Below are 16,453 nucleotides of genomic sequence, written 5' to 3' on the forward strand. Positions count from 1 at the left end.
GGACCCGCCCCCCAGCACTGTGTACTGACTGGCGGAGGGGGATGGCGAGGCGCCAATCAGAAGTTGGGGTTTGCAGGCTCGCGCCGGCCGGGGCCGACTCCGGACTGCTGGGTGCGGGTCAGCTGTGTCCTCTCGGGACCCGGGGTCGCTGCGGGTGAGCCGACCGGGGAGGGCAGGGGTCTGGGCCGAGCCACCGGCCTGGGGGTGCACTGGGGGCTCCGGGGGCGCCCTGGCGGAGGGGCGGGGTCCGCGGCTGCAGCCCCTTCCTCCTCGTCCCCTCCGCGTCCTCGGCGCCCCCCCACCAGTCCCCTGCCGCAGCGGGAAGACCACCGGAATCCCCGGCGGCGCGCTGTGGGGCTGGGCTGGGAGCTGGGGTGCAGACCTGCACGGGGCCTGGCGCGAGGACAGCGCAGAAGGAATCGGAGGGGGTGTGTGCAGGGCGCGCTGGGGTAACGTCTGGAGAGGAGGGAAAATGCAGAATAACTCCCCTGTTTCGTCCGGAATTTCAAAATCTCATGTAGTTTTAAAGCTCAAATGCAGTGTGGTAGGATATATTGGTTCCCAGAGGTTTCAGGTGCAAAGATTAAGTTTCGAAACCCCATTCAGGAGTTTTTACAACATCTTTAGTGAACAAAATCTGAAAGCAAATATTCTGGTCAGAAAGTAAACATGAGAAGTGATTAGCAAGACCGTAGGAACTATAACAGGTGGTGGAAACTGAGCAGCTGGGTCAGGCTTGGAGGTGGGAGAAATCAGTGCGGGAAAGAGGGTCGAGGAAGGCGGGGACGCGGAGGGGAATGGCATGTTAGACGAATATTCCTGTTATCGCTGGAGTCATCAGGCAACAGTGTTGGGCTGAGGCAGGAAGGGGTCACATCCTGTGTGTGCCTCCCTGAATTTTACCTCGCTGTCCTCACTGCGGTGGGCTGGGCTTTGGGTTTCATAGATCTGAAGTGATTGCACACTAACAGGCGTATGGTGATTTGGGGACTCTGAGAAAGCTCTAAGACGCCCCTTCAACCCTCTTCCTAGCCAGTTTCTCACACAGGCTTTTTTTTTTTTTTTTTTTTTTTCATGTAAATTTACATTTGGTGAGATTCACAGATCTTACGCTCACTTAAGTTTTAAACTAAGTTTTGACAAATGTATACACCCATGTAACCAAAGCACAGTAAAAATATAGACATTTTCCTCCAGAAAGTTTTCTCCTGCCACCTCCCTGCCAGAAGCAACAGCTTCTTATTTCTATCAATAAGAGCTAACTGTTCATGAGATTCTTTTTATATGACACTACATCCCTTGAACAAGTCGGAATCGTGCCCTAAAATGCAACCTACCCCAATATGTTATTAATTATTTACAACTTAGTACGAAGGGAGGATTGAAATAAAACTATTTTATAAAAAGAGGGGAGTGAGGTTACAAGGACCCTAACTACTTGGCCCTTGAAGTGTGTTCAGAAGCCCCACATCGCTGTATCTGTGTCACTAGATGCTTTGGGGGTGCCGGGCGTGTGAGCAGAGGGCCGTGTCGGCAAGGAGAAGAAAACACTCTCCCCCATCCTGTCTGCCCAAGTCATACTCAGTAGCTCAGTTCAGATCCCTATTGTCAAGAATGTCTTCCTCAGGCTGTATCAGTTCTCTCTCCTCCAAATCTCTATCATATATTAATTTCATACACCATTTTTAGAGACTCAGTTGTAACTTCATTTTACGTAACTGCCCATAATTTTTTTTTTTAGAATTTAAAGGATTTCTTTTTTTTTTAATTTTTAAAAAATGTTTATTGATTTTTGAGAGAGAGAGAGAGAGAGAGAGAGAGAGAGAGCATGAACGGGAGAAGGGCAGAGAGAGAGGGAGACACAGAATCTGAAGCAGGCTCCAGGCTCTGAGCAGTCGCACAGAGCACGATGTGGGGCTCGAACCCACAAACTATATCACGACCTGAGCCAAAGCTGGCTACTTAACCGACTGAGCCACCTAGGGATCCCAGGATTTTTTTTTTTTTTAAGTTTTATTTATTTATTTTGAGAGAGACAGAGACATTGAGAGTTGGGGAGGGGCAGAGAGAGAGGGAAGGAGGGAGAATCCCAACCAGGTCCAAACTGTCAGCACAGTGCTTGATGTGGGGCTCAAACTCATGAAACGTAAGATCATGACCTGAGCCAGAATCAGGATTGGACAGTCAACCGACAGCCACCCAGGTGCCCCTAGATTTTATTTTATTTTTTAAGTAAAAAAAAATTTTTAATGTTTATTTATTTTTGAGAGAGACAGAGTGCAAGCAGAGGAGGGGCAGAGAGAGAGAGGGAAACACAGAATCCAAAGCAGGCACCTGGGTCTGAACTTTCAGCATAGAGCCCGAAGCGGGGCTGGAACCCAACAGACCGTGAGATCGTGACCTGAGCCGAAGTCTGACGCTTAACAGACTGAGCCACCCAGGCGCCCCCACTCTAGATTTTATTTATTTTTTATTTTATTTTATTTTTTTTTTAATTTTTTTTTTAATGTTTATTTATTTTTGAGACAGAGAGAGAGCGAGCATGAATGGGGGAGGGTCAGAGAGAGGGAGACACAGAATCCGAAACAGGCTCCAGGCTCTGAGCTGTCAGCAGAGAGCCCGACGCGGGGCTTGAACTCACGGACCGCGAGATCATGACCTGAGCCGAAGTCGGACGCTTAACCGACCGAGCCACCCAGGCGCCCCTAGATTTTATTTTTAAGTGATCTCTACTCACCTCCCCCCTCAACGTGGGGCTCAAACCTATAACCCCGAGATCAAGAGTCACACGCGCCACTGACAGAGCCAGCCGGGTGCCCCACGTAACATTTTTATTTCAAGCCCTTATTCCTCTTAGCCGTAGAAAATGTATTCTTTACGAGTTAAGGTAAATGGAGTCATTCAGTGTTAATTCAGACACGTCAGGTTTGTACTTAACCCAGGGTTTCTTTGGCACCCTCCGTTTATTACTTACTGCCTTATAACCTGCTGTTTTGAATAGCTCTTAAGTTTTTTATTGTTCAGATATTTGTAAGCCAGACTTAACTTTTCTGGGGTTACAGAGCCCGCTAGGCGCGCTTTCACATCGCCACCTGTGCCTCCCATGATGCTCTGCGCGCCAGCCCACACTTGCGTACCGGGAGCATGCGTGGTAAGCTGGAGGGTGAGCCTTAGAATTCAAAGTGGGGCTAGGAGAGTAAGACCGCCGTGTTTCAGTTTATATTTTAGCCCCAAACTGATGGCAACATAGTCAAAGGGACAAAACCCTGGCTTAGGAGTGTCAAGAGCCGAGTCCTTACTGTTACATCGTATGTCACTTTGGGTGAGGCCTCTCACCTCCCAGGACCCAAATCTCCCCATAAATAAAGTGGGGGAGCAGAGCAGGAATTGGATGAGGTGATACCAGGCGCTTTCCTCATCTGTATTCTGTCCCTGGAAACATACCTTCTGTTTGCAAGGTGAGTTTAAAAGTAATTTGTGGTGCAAGGAAATTTATTCACCTGCCAAAACGCCCACTTCTTTATCTCATTTGCTGATGTGATTTTTAACTTTATGAGTGAAAATTAATAATAAGAACTATATTGGAGCACCTGGGTGACTCAGTCGGTTAAGCGTCCGACTTTGGCTCAGGTCATGATCTCACGGTTTGTGGGTTCAAGCCCCGCGTCGGGCTCTGTGCTGACAGCTCGGAGCCTGGAGCCTGCTTCGGATTCTGTGTCTCCCTGTCTCTCTGCCCCTCCCCTGCTCACACTCTGTTTCTCTCTCTCTCAAAAATAAATAAACATCAAAATAAAAATTTTTTAAATAATAAGAACTATAGAATCAATATTGAGCAACATTATTGGTCTGTCTTAAGAAACATCACTTCATTAAATATATTCATTATATGTCTCTTTCTAGTTTTTTTGTTTTCTCTAGACATGATGTCACGTGGAGATGATCTTCAGTCACAGGCTCTCACCAAGCCCGCTTTCAGTGAAACCCAAGCCTCTGCATTAGTGGAATCGGTATTTGGGTTAAAAGTTTCCAAGATCCAGCCACTTCCTAGCTACGATGACCAAAACTTCCACGTATGCGTTTCAAGAACCAAAGACACTACAGATGGCCCGACTGAGTATGTCCTCAAAATAAGCAACACTGAGTCGAGCAAAACTCCAGAGCTGATTGAAGTTCAGAGTCACATCATCATGTTTCTGAGAGCCGCTGGGTTCCCAACAGCCTCTGTGTGTCGCACTAAAGGAGACAACCTAACCTCTCTTGTGTCCATAGGTAAAAAATTACCACGTCACTCGTCATCGCCTGTGCACGTACATTACTGCATTTTGGCTACAGGTGGGAATATCAAGAACAGGTTTATAGCTCCCAGTGTGGATGTGGTTATTTGTTCAGTGGCTGGGGGAGGCCACAGCATCACCCAAGTGCAGATCAGGGGCTCTGATTCCGGAGTGGTTAGGGCTGGGATCTGGTGTAACTCCTCCCCTTACGAAGGACTTGATGGATGAGGCACTAAGGACACGTGGAGTTAGGGGAAATTGTTTTTAACAGAAAAATAATGAAAGATTTTTATTCATCAGACCAGCTGTGTATCTTGGTGCTGTGGTGTGGAAGAAAGAACACAGGACTAGAAATCAGGGATTTTAGATCCCAGCTCTGTCATTTCTGTGTATGTAACCTGGGACCCACTGCTTGATATTCCTACGACTGGAGTCCTCGTCTGTGAGACTCTGGCCCATTTCCCTCTAATTTTGCCAAAATTCTAAGCTGAACCTGTAGAGTTCTCTAAGCAGCAGCCTGAAATCAGCTCAGCCCTGGAATTTGTTAAAGGTTAAATCTTGACCATTATTTCCCTCTTATACGATCACCCATTCTGTCATAATCTGCATGGCTCCAAACAAGTGAGGCCCCATCCAGGCCCCGGCACACAGGCTTTCCCCCCCGTTTGCCCCTGAAGAAGCCTCTGAAACTGTCATTTCTCTATATCACACTTTCCTCAATTATAAACTTATGAAAACATGTTTTAGGTCCATTTGCCAGACCAGGCAATTTATGTTTAGTGCCAAGGCCGGCAAAGCTGGGGCTGGAGCACTGCTGGTGTGTAAGTGCCTGGTTCCGGGGCTGTGAGGTTTGTTTGTTCTGTTTGCACCGATCTGCTCAGTCCTGCTTCATAAAATCCTGCTGGCTGGTTTTAGGTTAGCTCATGCATTTCTCTTCCTCTGTGATTTCTGTTATTCTCTATGATAATAATTACAAAGCCAGAAAGTCCATTTTCTGGAGAATAGTTGACAGGATATAACCTTCCATCCCTCTAGATAGTGGCTCCGAAATCGCAAGCTACTTGGTGAGGCTGCTGACTTACCTCCCAGGAAGACCTATAGCTGAGATTCCCATCAGCCCCCAGCTACTGTATGAAATTGGAAGGCTAGCTGGCAAATTGGATAAGACACTGGAGGTAAGATTTGGGGTTTTATCTTATTTATAAGAATTTTTTGTTTAGTTTTGATTTTTTTTTTTTTTTTTTTTTTTTTTTTTAAGATAGAGAGAGAGCACAAGTGAGGGAGGGGCAGAGAGAGAGAGAGGGAGACACAGAATCTGAAGCAGGCTCCAGGCTCTGAGCTGTCAGCACAGGGCCTGACACAGGGCTCAAACTCATGAACTGTGAGATCATGACCTGAGCCAAAGTCGGATGCTTAACCAACTGAGCCACCCAGGTGCCCCTAGTTTTGATTTATTTTACTTAAAAGATAGACCCAGTGTCAGACTCCCTTTTTATGTGTGGTGCCTCCTAAGGTTTGTGATGAAGGAAATAGGGTCTTAGATGCATAAATTTTATGACAGTAAGGCTCCTTTCTGCCCAGGTCTGTGAAATCTCCCCTGACCTTTTCTCTTCCCGTGCTGTGCATAATTGACCACTTCCTTCTCTTGCTACTTCTGAACTTGGACATCCTTCTATCACTGTACTTATTGGGCTATGTTCCAGTCAGCTAGTGCTGTGTAACAAGTCATCCCCAAACTTACTGGCTTGAAACAATAATGACTTATTTGTCATGTTTCCATGGGTTGACTGAGTGGATCTCCTGCTCTGCGTGGTATTGATTGGGGTCACTCATGCAGCTGTACCCAGCTGGGAGCTCAGTCCTCCATGGGGCCTCTGCTTGTCACATGGTGTCTCATCCTTCAGGATGGCTGAGCGTCTTTACAACATGGCTGCTGGTTTCCGAGAGAGTGCTCCGAGGGAACAAATCCCAGTTCACAGACAGTTATTGAGCCTGTTATTGAGTTATTGAGACAGTTTGAATCATGCTAGCTAGTGCCCCATTGGCCAAAGCAAGTGACATGTCTAATCCCAAAGTCAACTGGGAGAAGCTACATAGGGTGTGAATAAAGGAAGCATGATTCATAGGGGACATCAGAACAACAGTCTACCACATATGGTATCGTAATTATTGCATATTTGCACTTCCTGTTACATATGGTTCATGGGAAGCAGTGAGCTTCTCTTTTTATTATTATTGTTAGAGAGAGAGAGCACACGTGAGCAGGGGGTGGGGCAGAGAGAGAGAGAGAGAGAGAGAAGAAGAGAGAGAGAATCCCAAGCAGGGTCCATGCTTAGTACGCAGCCCAACGCAGGGCTCTATCCTATGACGCTGGGATCATGACCTGAGCTGAAATCAGTCAGACACTCAACCGACTGAGCCACGCAGACGTCCCAGAAGCAGTGAGCTTCTTAAGAGATGGTTTATGCTTTAATTGTTTTTTTTAAATTTTTTTTAATGTTTATTTATTTTTGAGGGGGTGGGCAGAGAGACGGGGAGACACAGAATCTGAAGCAGGCTCCAGGCTCCGAGCTGTCAGCCCAGAGCCCGACGTGGGGCTCGAACCCAGAACCATGGGATCATGACCTGAGCCGAAGTCGGACACTCAACCGACTGAACCACCAAGGTGCCTCTGGTTTATGCCTTAGTCATCTTTTTCCCTTGCTGTCTAACAGTGTGAAACACATAGCAGGTATTCAAGGAGGACTGGATTAAAAAAAAAAAGAAGCAATTTATGAGCTGGTTCTTTAAAGTTAGGAACCCATCAGTCAGAGAAGAAGGAAGGAGGGCTTTCTAGCTAGAGGAAAGAGCATGCGAACAGCCATGCCGGTACAATGATCATGTTCCAGAACTTCTGGTAATTCGTTATGCTTGGAATACAGGGGTTAAGCCTGAGGGAGACAGAAGATAAAGTTGGAAACATCCCGTGGTCAGATTATAAGATACATCAGCATATACGATACTGAGGAGTTTAGGGACTTTGGAGGGTTTTTAAACAGGCAAAGATTTCTAGTTTATAGCACTCTGTGGATCAGTGTGGTGGATGGATTGGCAGAAAGCCAGAATGGAGGCAGGGAATGCATCTAGGAAGCTAATGAATAATCAGATAAACGCGGATTGAGAGCTTGAAGTTCTCAAGCTTGAAGGAAAGGTTCAAGATATATTTTGGAGACAGAGCCAAGTTGGTGATTGATTTAATGTGAAGCCTGTGGGAGAGGGAGGGGCTGAGCGAGACGTGGGTTCGCACCTGTGTCTGCTGGGTCACAGCCCCGCGCACAAGTAGGCAGCATTCTCCCCTGACATCAGTCACGAGGTGGCCTTTGTAGCCCGGAGCAGAGGACAGGAGGGATGAAGAGGGGGAGAACTAGGAGAACTATCAGAGATGGGGGCTGGTGGGTGCTGAGATCTGTGCCGGCAAAGGCTTCTTGCCGTAGACGAAGCAGAGCAGCCTCCACTGAGCTCACCTTGTGCCCCTCTTGTGGCTACTGTGGTCAGCCTGCCCGAGTCACTCCTTGCTTCTGCCCACAGTTTCTTTCCATCCGGCTGGTGCTTTAGCGAGAAGAGTAAGGTGGAGACTTAGCAGGAGCTAAGAGATGGGACGGGGCTGGGAACACCCCAACAATAAGACTTAGGGGATTTTTATGCCCTCTGTCCCAGAGACTTGATATTTACAATCTCCCGAGACTGAGTGGAAAAAATTCTTGGCTGCTTTATGCCCACAGCCTCTATATTACAAGTCCTTCTTGCAAGCAGTGTGTACATGGGTCTTGCTATTTTATCCAGTCTAACCATCTGTGCCCTTCAGTCGGGATGTTTACATTTAATGCAGTAGTGATGAAACCCTCAGGAGCTCGGCGTGGCGCACCGAGGAGCCAGGAGAGAAAGCCCAGAGAAGTCGGGCGCGTTGGCTGCAACATTCATGTTCAACAAACCTTTGCTGAGCACCCGCTACGTGTGAGGTCTTGATTTGTTTCGCGTCTTAGTTTATCGGAGACGATTGGGAGGCTGGTGTTGATACTCTGATTTCACCGTCAAGGAAACAGATCCGAGATGTTAAGTGGCAGAACCTGTTGAAACCCAGCCGTGTGTGACTGACTCCTGGCCTGGATTCCGGGTGGTCTCCCACTTCTCCTGCCGGAGCCGAGAGGGCCTCCTGTGGGCTGCATGGCTAACAGTGCCGCCGTTTGGGAGCCGACTCAGAGCCTTCCCGAGTGGACCGTTGCTCCATTGGAAGCCCGGCAAGAGTGTTATATTTTACTTTCTTTAAAAATGAAAGTTAGAGGGGTGCCTGGGGGGGCTCAGTCAGTTGGGCGTCCAACTCTTGGTTTCGGCTCAGGTCATGATCTCATGGCTCGTGGATTCGAGCCCCACGTCAGGTTCTAAGCTGACAGCACAGAGCCTGCTTGGGATTCTCTCTCTCTCCTCTTTCTCTCTGCCCTTCCCATGCTTGCACTTTCTCTCTCTCTCTCTCTCTCTCTCTCTCTCTCAAAATAAATAAACTTAAAAAAATGAAAGTAAGAAATATGCATGGTTGAAATTTCACACAGTACTGAAAGGCATAAAATGAACATTTTTTTCTCTTCCCTATCATCTCCATTCTTAGTTCCAGTTCTGCCCCCCAGAAGGCACAGCTTCTAACAGTGTTTTAGTGCTTACTATGCAGAGTATTTTTGTGATCTGCAGTGGCACTTAACACACCAGTGGTCAGGAATTCAAAACCCTGTCATGTGAGGACTCACGGAAGGAACCAGAAAGGTTGACTCTGCAGAAGAGAAGGCTCTGAGGGGGAGGAGCCCTGTCCAGGAGTACATGGAAGACAGTCATGTGGGAGAAGCACTGACCGTGTTCCAGACGGCCCCAGACGGCCCAGCGAGACCCCACGGCAGGGACACTGTTGGCACGGATGTCCCAGTGACAGCCCACGGCAGGGATGCTATTGCTGAGACAGTTTAGCTCAGCAGAAGGAAGAGGGCAGAACCGTTCAAGGGTAAAAAGTACCTCCTGTGCGAGGTATTGAAACCGAGGCTACTTCAAGGACGTGGTGGCGAAAGCGGGGACATCAGGGGAAGGATTTGGAACCCCAGGGCTCGAGAGTGGACGTTAGAATGAATTTAGAGGGACATTTTTAAAGAAATAGAATAGAATGGAGAAACACCAGAATATCTCACACATAGTAGTCTATGTATTGTTTATGGACTTTTTTTCCCCTCTCTATGTGTTGGCAGTATCCTGGGTTGTCATGTAAAGTGTATTTCTCACAGGAGAAACACTATTCCACCGGTGACCCCCCCACTCTGGGACAGGTCAGCCCTCCCTCAGCCCCCCACTAGTAACTCATTATCCTGCTCCAAACCTCAGTTTCCCCTTTTGTGCAACGATGGTCAAAGCCATTTCAAACCTCAGATAGAGTGGTCAAAATCTAAAGGCCCTGGCAGTTCTAGAATTTTCTATTGTAAGAATGCTCATTTATTCGGCAAATACTGCTTGAGCAGTGTCTTTTGTGCACCAGGCACCGTTCCAGGCGTGGGGACCAAGCACAAAACTCCTCTCTGTGGAGCTTACGCTCTAGGGAGGACGGGCAGGCGCGAGGGTGGAGTATGGTGGATGTTAGCAATACGTGCCACACCTTAAGAAGAAAAAACAAGCAGAGAAGAGGGATCTGAAGCATCGGAGAGAGGGCTGACATTTTAGATGGAGTGGTCAGGGTGCCTTCCACAGAAGGTGGTTTTTGAGTAAGGAGCTGGTAGCAATGAAGACCCTGGACCAACGGAGGTCTGGGCAAGAGTATCCCACGAGGAGGGAACAGCACACGCAGAGGCCGCGAGGTGGAGCCGTGCTTGGCGTGTTCTCCAACCGCAGGGAGGCCAGGGTGGTTGGAGGACAGTCAGCAAGAGCAGCAGAAGGTGAAGTCAGAGAGGTGATGAGGGGCCGGCAGGTCATGTGGGGAGAATAGGGTTCTCTGTATCCACCTCTGGCCCTGCCGTAGGCTGTGGCTAATCCCTGACACACCATCATGGGCGCGAAGCGAGATGGGCACGTGCCCTCAGAGCTACAAGGTCCTGTGCAAATATGCAGTCATTGTTTTGTGGGGGGATTAAATGGGGCGAGTTGGTGAGTGTGGCGCCCCTCCCGTGTGCTCCTGGGACCAGCACTGGGGGGGGGGAGGTGGGTTGTGGAGCTCGAGGTAGCGGTCGCTCCGACTGTCCAGACTCTAAAGAGTTTCTTGCCTTTGATTTAGAAATTCCATCACCCAAAGTTAAGTTGCCTTCGTCGAGAAAACTTCATTTGGAATCTGAAAAACGTTCCTCTTCTGGAGAAGTACCTGTATGCCTTGGGCCAGAGCCGAAACCGAGAGATCGTCACACAGGTCATTCAGCTGTTCAAGGGCGAGGTCCTGACCAAGTTAGGTGATTTTCGAGAATGTGAGTATTCCTCTGATCGAATAAGTATTTTTTTTTTTTTTTTGCTATTTATATTATTTACCTTTAAAGTTTATCTTGTTTAACTATTTTTTTAATGTTTATTCATTTTTGAGAGAGAGGGAGACAGCATGAGCAGGGGAGGGGCAGAGAGAGAGGGAGACACAGAATCGGAAGCAGGCTTTAGGCTCCGAGCTGTCAGCACAGAGCCCGACGCGGGGCTCGAACCCACGAACTGCGAGATCAGGACCTGAGCCGAAGTCTGACGCTCAACCGACGAGCCACCCAGGCGCCCCTGCAACCTGCGTTTCTTATTCAGTGTTGTCTCTGGATTGATCCACTTGACACCTGTAGTTCCAGTTCATTTAGTTCACCGTTGTTAACTGCCGAATAGTATTCCAGAGTATGTACGTACCACCATTTATTTCAATGTACTGTAATTTTTACTTAGTTATTTTTGAGGGAGGGTGAGTGTGAGCAGGGGAGGGGCCGAGCGAGAGGAGAGAGGCTCGACACTGTCAGCTCAGAGCCCGACGCGGGGCTCCATCTCCTGAACCGTGAGATCACGGCCTGAACCAAAATCGAGACGCCGAACCAACTGAGCCACCAGGCTCCCCGAACATACTGTAATTTTTTTAGCCTGGTTTGTTCTTTCGTTAATAGAATTTTGTGTGGGTTCCCCTTTTTTTTTTTCTGCTACATCACGGGGCTCTGGTGAGCACGCTAGTCCATATCTCCTCATAGACACGGAGAACAGTTTCTCTAGGGTGTAACCAGCCTCTTGACTGAGCGTGAAGCCTTAGTCAAAGGACAAGAAAGTAAGGGGCATTTCTAGCAAGCCTAACCTAGGCAGTACGTGTCCCTTGTGGCCTCTGCTTGGGGTGCGTTAACAAAGTACCAGGGGGCGTAGACAACAGAAATTTTTTTCTCACCGTCCTGGAGGCTGGAAATCTGAGGTGCCGTCATGGGCAGTTTCTTTCCTGGCTCACAGCCACCTTTTCTCTGTGTCAAGCATGCTCTGTGGTGTCTCTTCTTATCAGGGCATAAATCCCATCATGAGGGCCCCACCCTCATGACCTCATCTCACCCCTGTCAACCTCCTGAAGACCCCATCTCCAATAACCACCACACTGGGGGGTAGGGCTTCAACATGTGAATTGTTGGAGCGGCGGGGCAGTCACATTTCAATCCATAGCGTTTACTTTATGTAAACATAATGCAAGGGGGTGGGGCGCCTGTGTGTCTCAGTCAGTTAAACATCTGACTCTTGATCTCAGCACAGGTCTTGATCTCAGGGTCATGAGTTCAAGCCCCATGATGGGCTCCATGCTGGGCGTGCAGCCTACTTAAAAAAAAATCAAACATGCAATGCAAGGTGGTAGCAAGAAAACAGAGTTGATTTGCCCTCAAATCTGTCCCCACAACTCATATTTGTCTCATTTAAATGTACCCACCACTCACTAGCTGGTCTGACCACAACCCTAGGACTTGGCAGCCTTGACTTTGTTCTTTCTCTCACGCCTCACATCCGATCAAATTCTACCAGCTCTAACTTCAAATGTGCCCCATTTTTACCTACTTTACCCCACCTTAACTACTACCACTTGTTCCAGGCTACCCTCATTTCTCATCTGGATTACTGAGTGTGTGACGTCATGGGTCCTGGGGTAGGACTGCTGGGTCATAGGACATGTCTATATGCAGCTTTACGAGATAATGTCAAACTGTTTTCCAAAGTGGTTGTATGTCGACTTTATGCTACTGCCGGCAGAGGATGAAAGTTTTCATGGCTCTACACCCTTGGTATCATCAGATGTTTTACTTTTCGCCCATCTGATATGAATGTAATGATTTTTTTTTTTTTTTTAGGTAGGTTCCATGCCCAATGTGGGGCTTGAACTCACGACCCAAGATCAAGAGTCGCAGGCTCTACGAACTAAGCCACCCAGGCACCCCTGTGATGATTTCCTGTTGGGGTTTTACTATACATTTCCCTATTTATTGGCCGTTTGGGTAAACCCTTTTGTGAAGTGTCTATGCAAGTCTTTTGCCAGTTTTTCTACTGGGATTTTTTTCTCATTGATTTCTGGATACAAATCCTTCAGTGGTTATATGTGTTACAAATATTTTGTCCCATTCTGTTGCCTTTTCACTTTCTTTATGATATATTTTGATGAACAATCCTTAATTTATTGGTTTCAAATACATCAATCTTTTACTCTATGGTTAGTGTTGTGTGTCTTGTGTAGAAATTTTTCTCTACCCTGTGGTCATGAAGATATTCTCCTATATGATCTTACTAAAATGTCATAGCTTTTGCATTTCATAATAGGTCTATAAATCATCAGGAATTTACATATGGTGTGAATTTTTCCCATGGCTGATATTTTTTTCCACCAACATTTATTAAAAAGCCATCTTTGGGGCGCCTGGGTGGCTTGGTCGGTTAAGTGTCTGACTTCGGCTCAGGTCATGATCTCACGGTCCATGAGTTCGAGCCCCGTGTCGGGCTCTGTGCTGACAGCTCAGAGCCTGGAGCCTGTTTCAGATTGTGTCTCTCTCTCTCTCTCTGCCCCTCCCCTGTTCATGCTCTGTCTCAAAAATAAATAAACGTTTTTTTTTTTTAAAAAATCCATCTTTCTGGGGCACCTGGGTGGCTCAATTGGTTAAGTATCTGACTTCTGCTCGGGTCATGATGTCATGGTTCATGAGCTTGAGCCCTGCATGGGGTGATCATGAGCCCCGTTTTGGGTAAACACGAGCCCTGCCTCAGGTGAGTCCCGCTTCTCTCTCTCTCTCTCTCTCTGCCCCTCACTCGCCCCCTTTCTCTCTCTCTCTCAAAAAAAAGCCATCTTTCCTCTCTTTGTTTTGCAGTACACCTCTGCTATAAACTAAATGTTTTGGGGCTCCATTTTATTCCCCTGTTCTATTTGCCTGGGTCTCCTCCCATACCACACTGTGTATCAGCTATGCAAGGCTATGCTGCAGTAACAAATAGCCCCCAAATCATGTGGACTACAAAAACAAAGGTTTAGTTCTAACTCAGGCTGCATGCCTATCATGGGTTGGCTACAGTTCTGTTCTACTATTCTCACTTTGGGATTTAGATGGATGGGATTGTCACCAATTGGACTATTGCTATAGTATGGGGAGCAAGAATGTAGGGCACTGTACACTGGCCCTTAAATCTCTGCCCTAAAGTGACATCACTTCTGTTCATATGTCAATGACCAAAAAGTCACATGGCCATACACCGACATCTTGAGGAACAGGGAAGTGCAACTCAGCGCATTCCTGGAAGGAACATGAACTGTGAGATCGTGACCTGAGCCAAAATCAAGAGTCAGACGCTTAACCAACTGAGCCATCCAGGTGCCCCGTCATAAGAAATTTTTTTGGAAATCCTAAGTTAAAATAGACATATCTAGTTCATTCTAGGACTCTTGGTGGCGGCTTCTCCTCCTCCTCCTCGCTTCCCTCCGCCTTCTTCTTCTCCAATATTGTTTAATCTCTCCACCCAATGTGGGGCTTCAACTCACAACCCCAAGATCAAGAGTTGCATGCTCTACTGACTGAGCCATCCAGGCACTCCTAGACTCCTCTTATAATAATACAAACATACATGTATTGTTTTTAAACATTTCTGGTTTGGGGTGGTTCTGCCTGTCCCTTTACGCTAACAGTCAGAACCAGGTGTTCGCAGTGACTATAACCTCCATCGTCTGGCCTTGTACTGATCAGAAGCAAAGGCAAGTTCAACCACCGAATTTAGCTGCTTTTTTCCTTTTCAGAGGAAATTATTTTATTTCAGGGAAAATAGGATTCAGCTGTACCTCTGACTGCTCATCGCATTGCTTGAGTGGCCATGCCCGAGAAAGGAGAAGTGGGAAGAATGAACTGGGGGTTAAATACCTGTTTTCACGTGGCTTAATGTTTCTCCTTTCAGGTGTCAATCACGGAGACCTTAATGACCATAACATTTTAGTGGAGGCCATCAAGTCAGCCCCTGAAGGTGCCACGTATCACGTGTCTGGGATTTTAGACTTCGGTGACATGAGCTACGGCTACTATGTGTTTGAGGTGGCCATCACCATCATGTACATGATGATTGAGAGCAAGAGTCCCCTACACGTGGGAGGCCACGTCCTTGCCGGATTTGAGAGCGTCATCCCACTGACACCTGTGGAGAGGGGCGCCTTGTTCCTCCTCGTGTGCGGTCGCTTTTGTCAGTCACTCGTCATAGCTGCACACTCTTGCCAGCTACACCCGGAGAACAAAGAATATCTCATGATCACTGCCAAAACTGGGTGGAAGCACCTGCAGCAGATGTTCGACATGGGCCAGGAAGCTGTAGAAGAAATCTGGTTTCAAACTGCCAGGTCCTACGACTCTGGGATCGCCATGTGACTAGGCGAAATTTCACATTAGCTTGGATGGTGAAGAACCCAGAAGGACCAAATCTAATTCTATGAAGGATTTCCCTGCACAGCGAAAAATGAATTGATAGAACCGATCGGTGCACATGAACCCTCCGAGGACTCTCACAACCACTTTTTAAATCTAAGAAAGTGCCCCCTGAGCAAGCGTGTCTTTCTGTGGGTCTCGCTTGCCTCATGTATAAAACACAGAGTGATGTTTTGACTCAGTCAATCTCTCAAGGTGTATGTATTCCAGCCCCAAGATCAATGACTGTTTTACACTTTGAAAGGAACACAAACGTAGACATGTTCACGCACTTTAAATTACCGAGTGTAGCACAGAGGCCTCACTGTCATATCACCAATTCTGCGAAGACTTCTCCTATTGCTCTGTGTCTCTAGAACCCTGTACTGTCTTTTCCACGGCACATCACTCGGTATCACAGATGATGGCTGCGTAGTCATGTGGCCCAAGCGCTATTTGAGGGCAGAGACTGTGAAACAATTTTTTGTCTCCCGTCTTTTTTTTCTTTTGCACCCGATACAGTGCTTTCCCCATGGTTTCAAAAAATATTTGCAAAATTCATGTATGCTAAAAGAAAGGTTGGAGGAGATAAGGCAGAGACTAAGATGCCTTAGGAGGAAACACAGATGGTGTTCCTGAGAAAAAGTCTGCATTTGAGAGGACGCTTGAAGCTGGAACTCTAGAGATCGATGCTGGAAGATACCGGACCTGCAAGGAGGTGAGAGGACACGCAGGCAGGGCCATGACTCCCGAGGCACAAATACAACGGTCAGTTTTCGACTGATACTAAGAGAGTCTCTAAGATGTCCCCCAAACCTGTCTCATTTGTGGCTCTTTACATATGAAAATGTGATGTTGGTGGGGCGCCTGGAGGGCTCAGTCAGTTGAGCGTCCGACTTTGGCTCAGGTCACGAGGGTTCGAGCCCCGTGTCGGGCTCTGTGCTGACGCCTGGCGCCTGCTTTGGATTCTGTGTCTCCCTCTTTCTCTCTGCCCCTCCCTGACTCATGCTCTCACTCTCAAAATTAAAATTAAAAAATTAAAAAAACATTAAAAAAAAAAAGAGAAAATGTGATGTTGGTGAACAGTGGTTCACTGTATACTTGATGTTAATGATACCACTGTTTCCTTCACAGATTTCTCTGCACGTCTCCTTCAGTGTGATTTATTAAGTGTCTGTTTACTTATTCTTGTGGGTCTAACTATCCGTTCTCTAAGACGACTCAAGTCTACAACCCTTGCCATGCAAACCCCTGTTCAATAGCTGTCCCTTTCAGTCT

The 16,453-nt window shown here is 47.4% G+C and overlaps 1 protein-coding gene across 2 annotated transcripts; it reads left to right on the forward strand.

Moving 5' to 3' along the window:
* The first annotated feature begins 29 nt into the window (after positions 1–29).
* Positions 30–16,187, forward strand: HYKK (hydroxylysine kinase). 2 transcript variants are annotated; one of them, XM_049614420.1, is made up of 5 exons: positions 30–154; positions 3,901–4,269; positions 5,310–5,449; positions 10,552–10,735; positions 14,679–16,187. In XM_049614420.1, exons 2-5 carry the CDS (start codon positions 3,921–3,923, stop codon positions 15,137–15,139), a joined length of 1,134 nt encoding a protein of 377 aa, XP_049470377.1. In that variant the 5' UTR covers positions 30–154; positions 3,901–3,920; the 3' UTR covers positions 15,140–16,187. The 2 variants fall into 2 exon arrangements, with proteins under 2 accessions (XP_049470377.1, XP_049470378.1); XM_049614421.1 differs by lacking the exon at positions 14,679–16,187 and adding an exon at positions 12,602–14,098 and having other exon boundaries at positions 32–154.
* Positions 16,188–16,453: the final 266 nt, after the last annotated feature.

Source organism: Panthera uncia (assembly GCF_023721935.1).
Source record: "Panthera uncia isolate 11264 chromosome B3 unlocalized genomic scaffold, Puncia_PCG_1.0 HiC_scaffold_2, whole genome shotgun sequence".
Classification (NCBI taxonomy): Eukaryota; Metazoa; Chordata; class Mammalia; order Carnivora; family Felidae; genus Panthera; species Panthera uncia.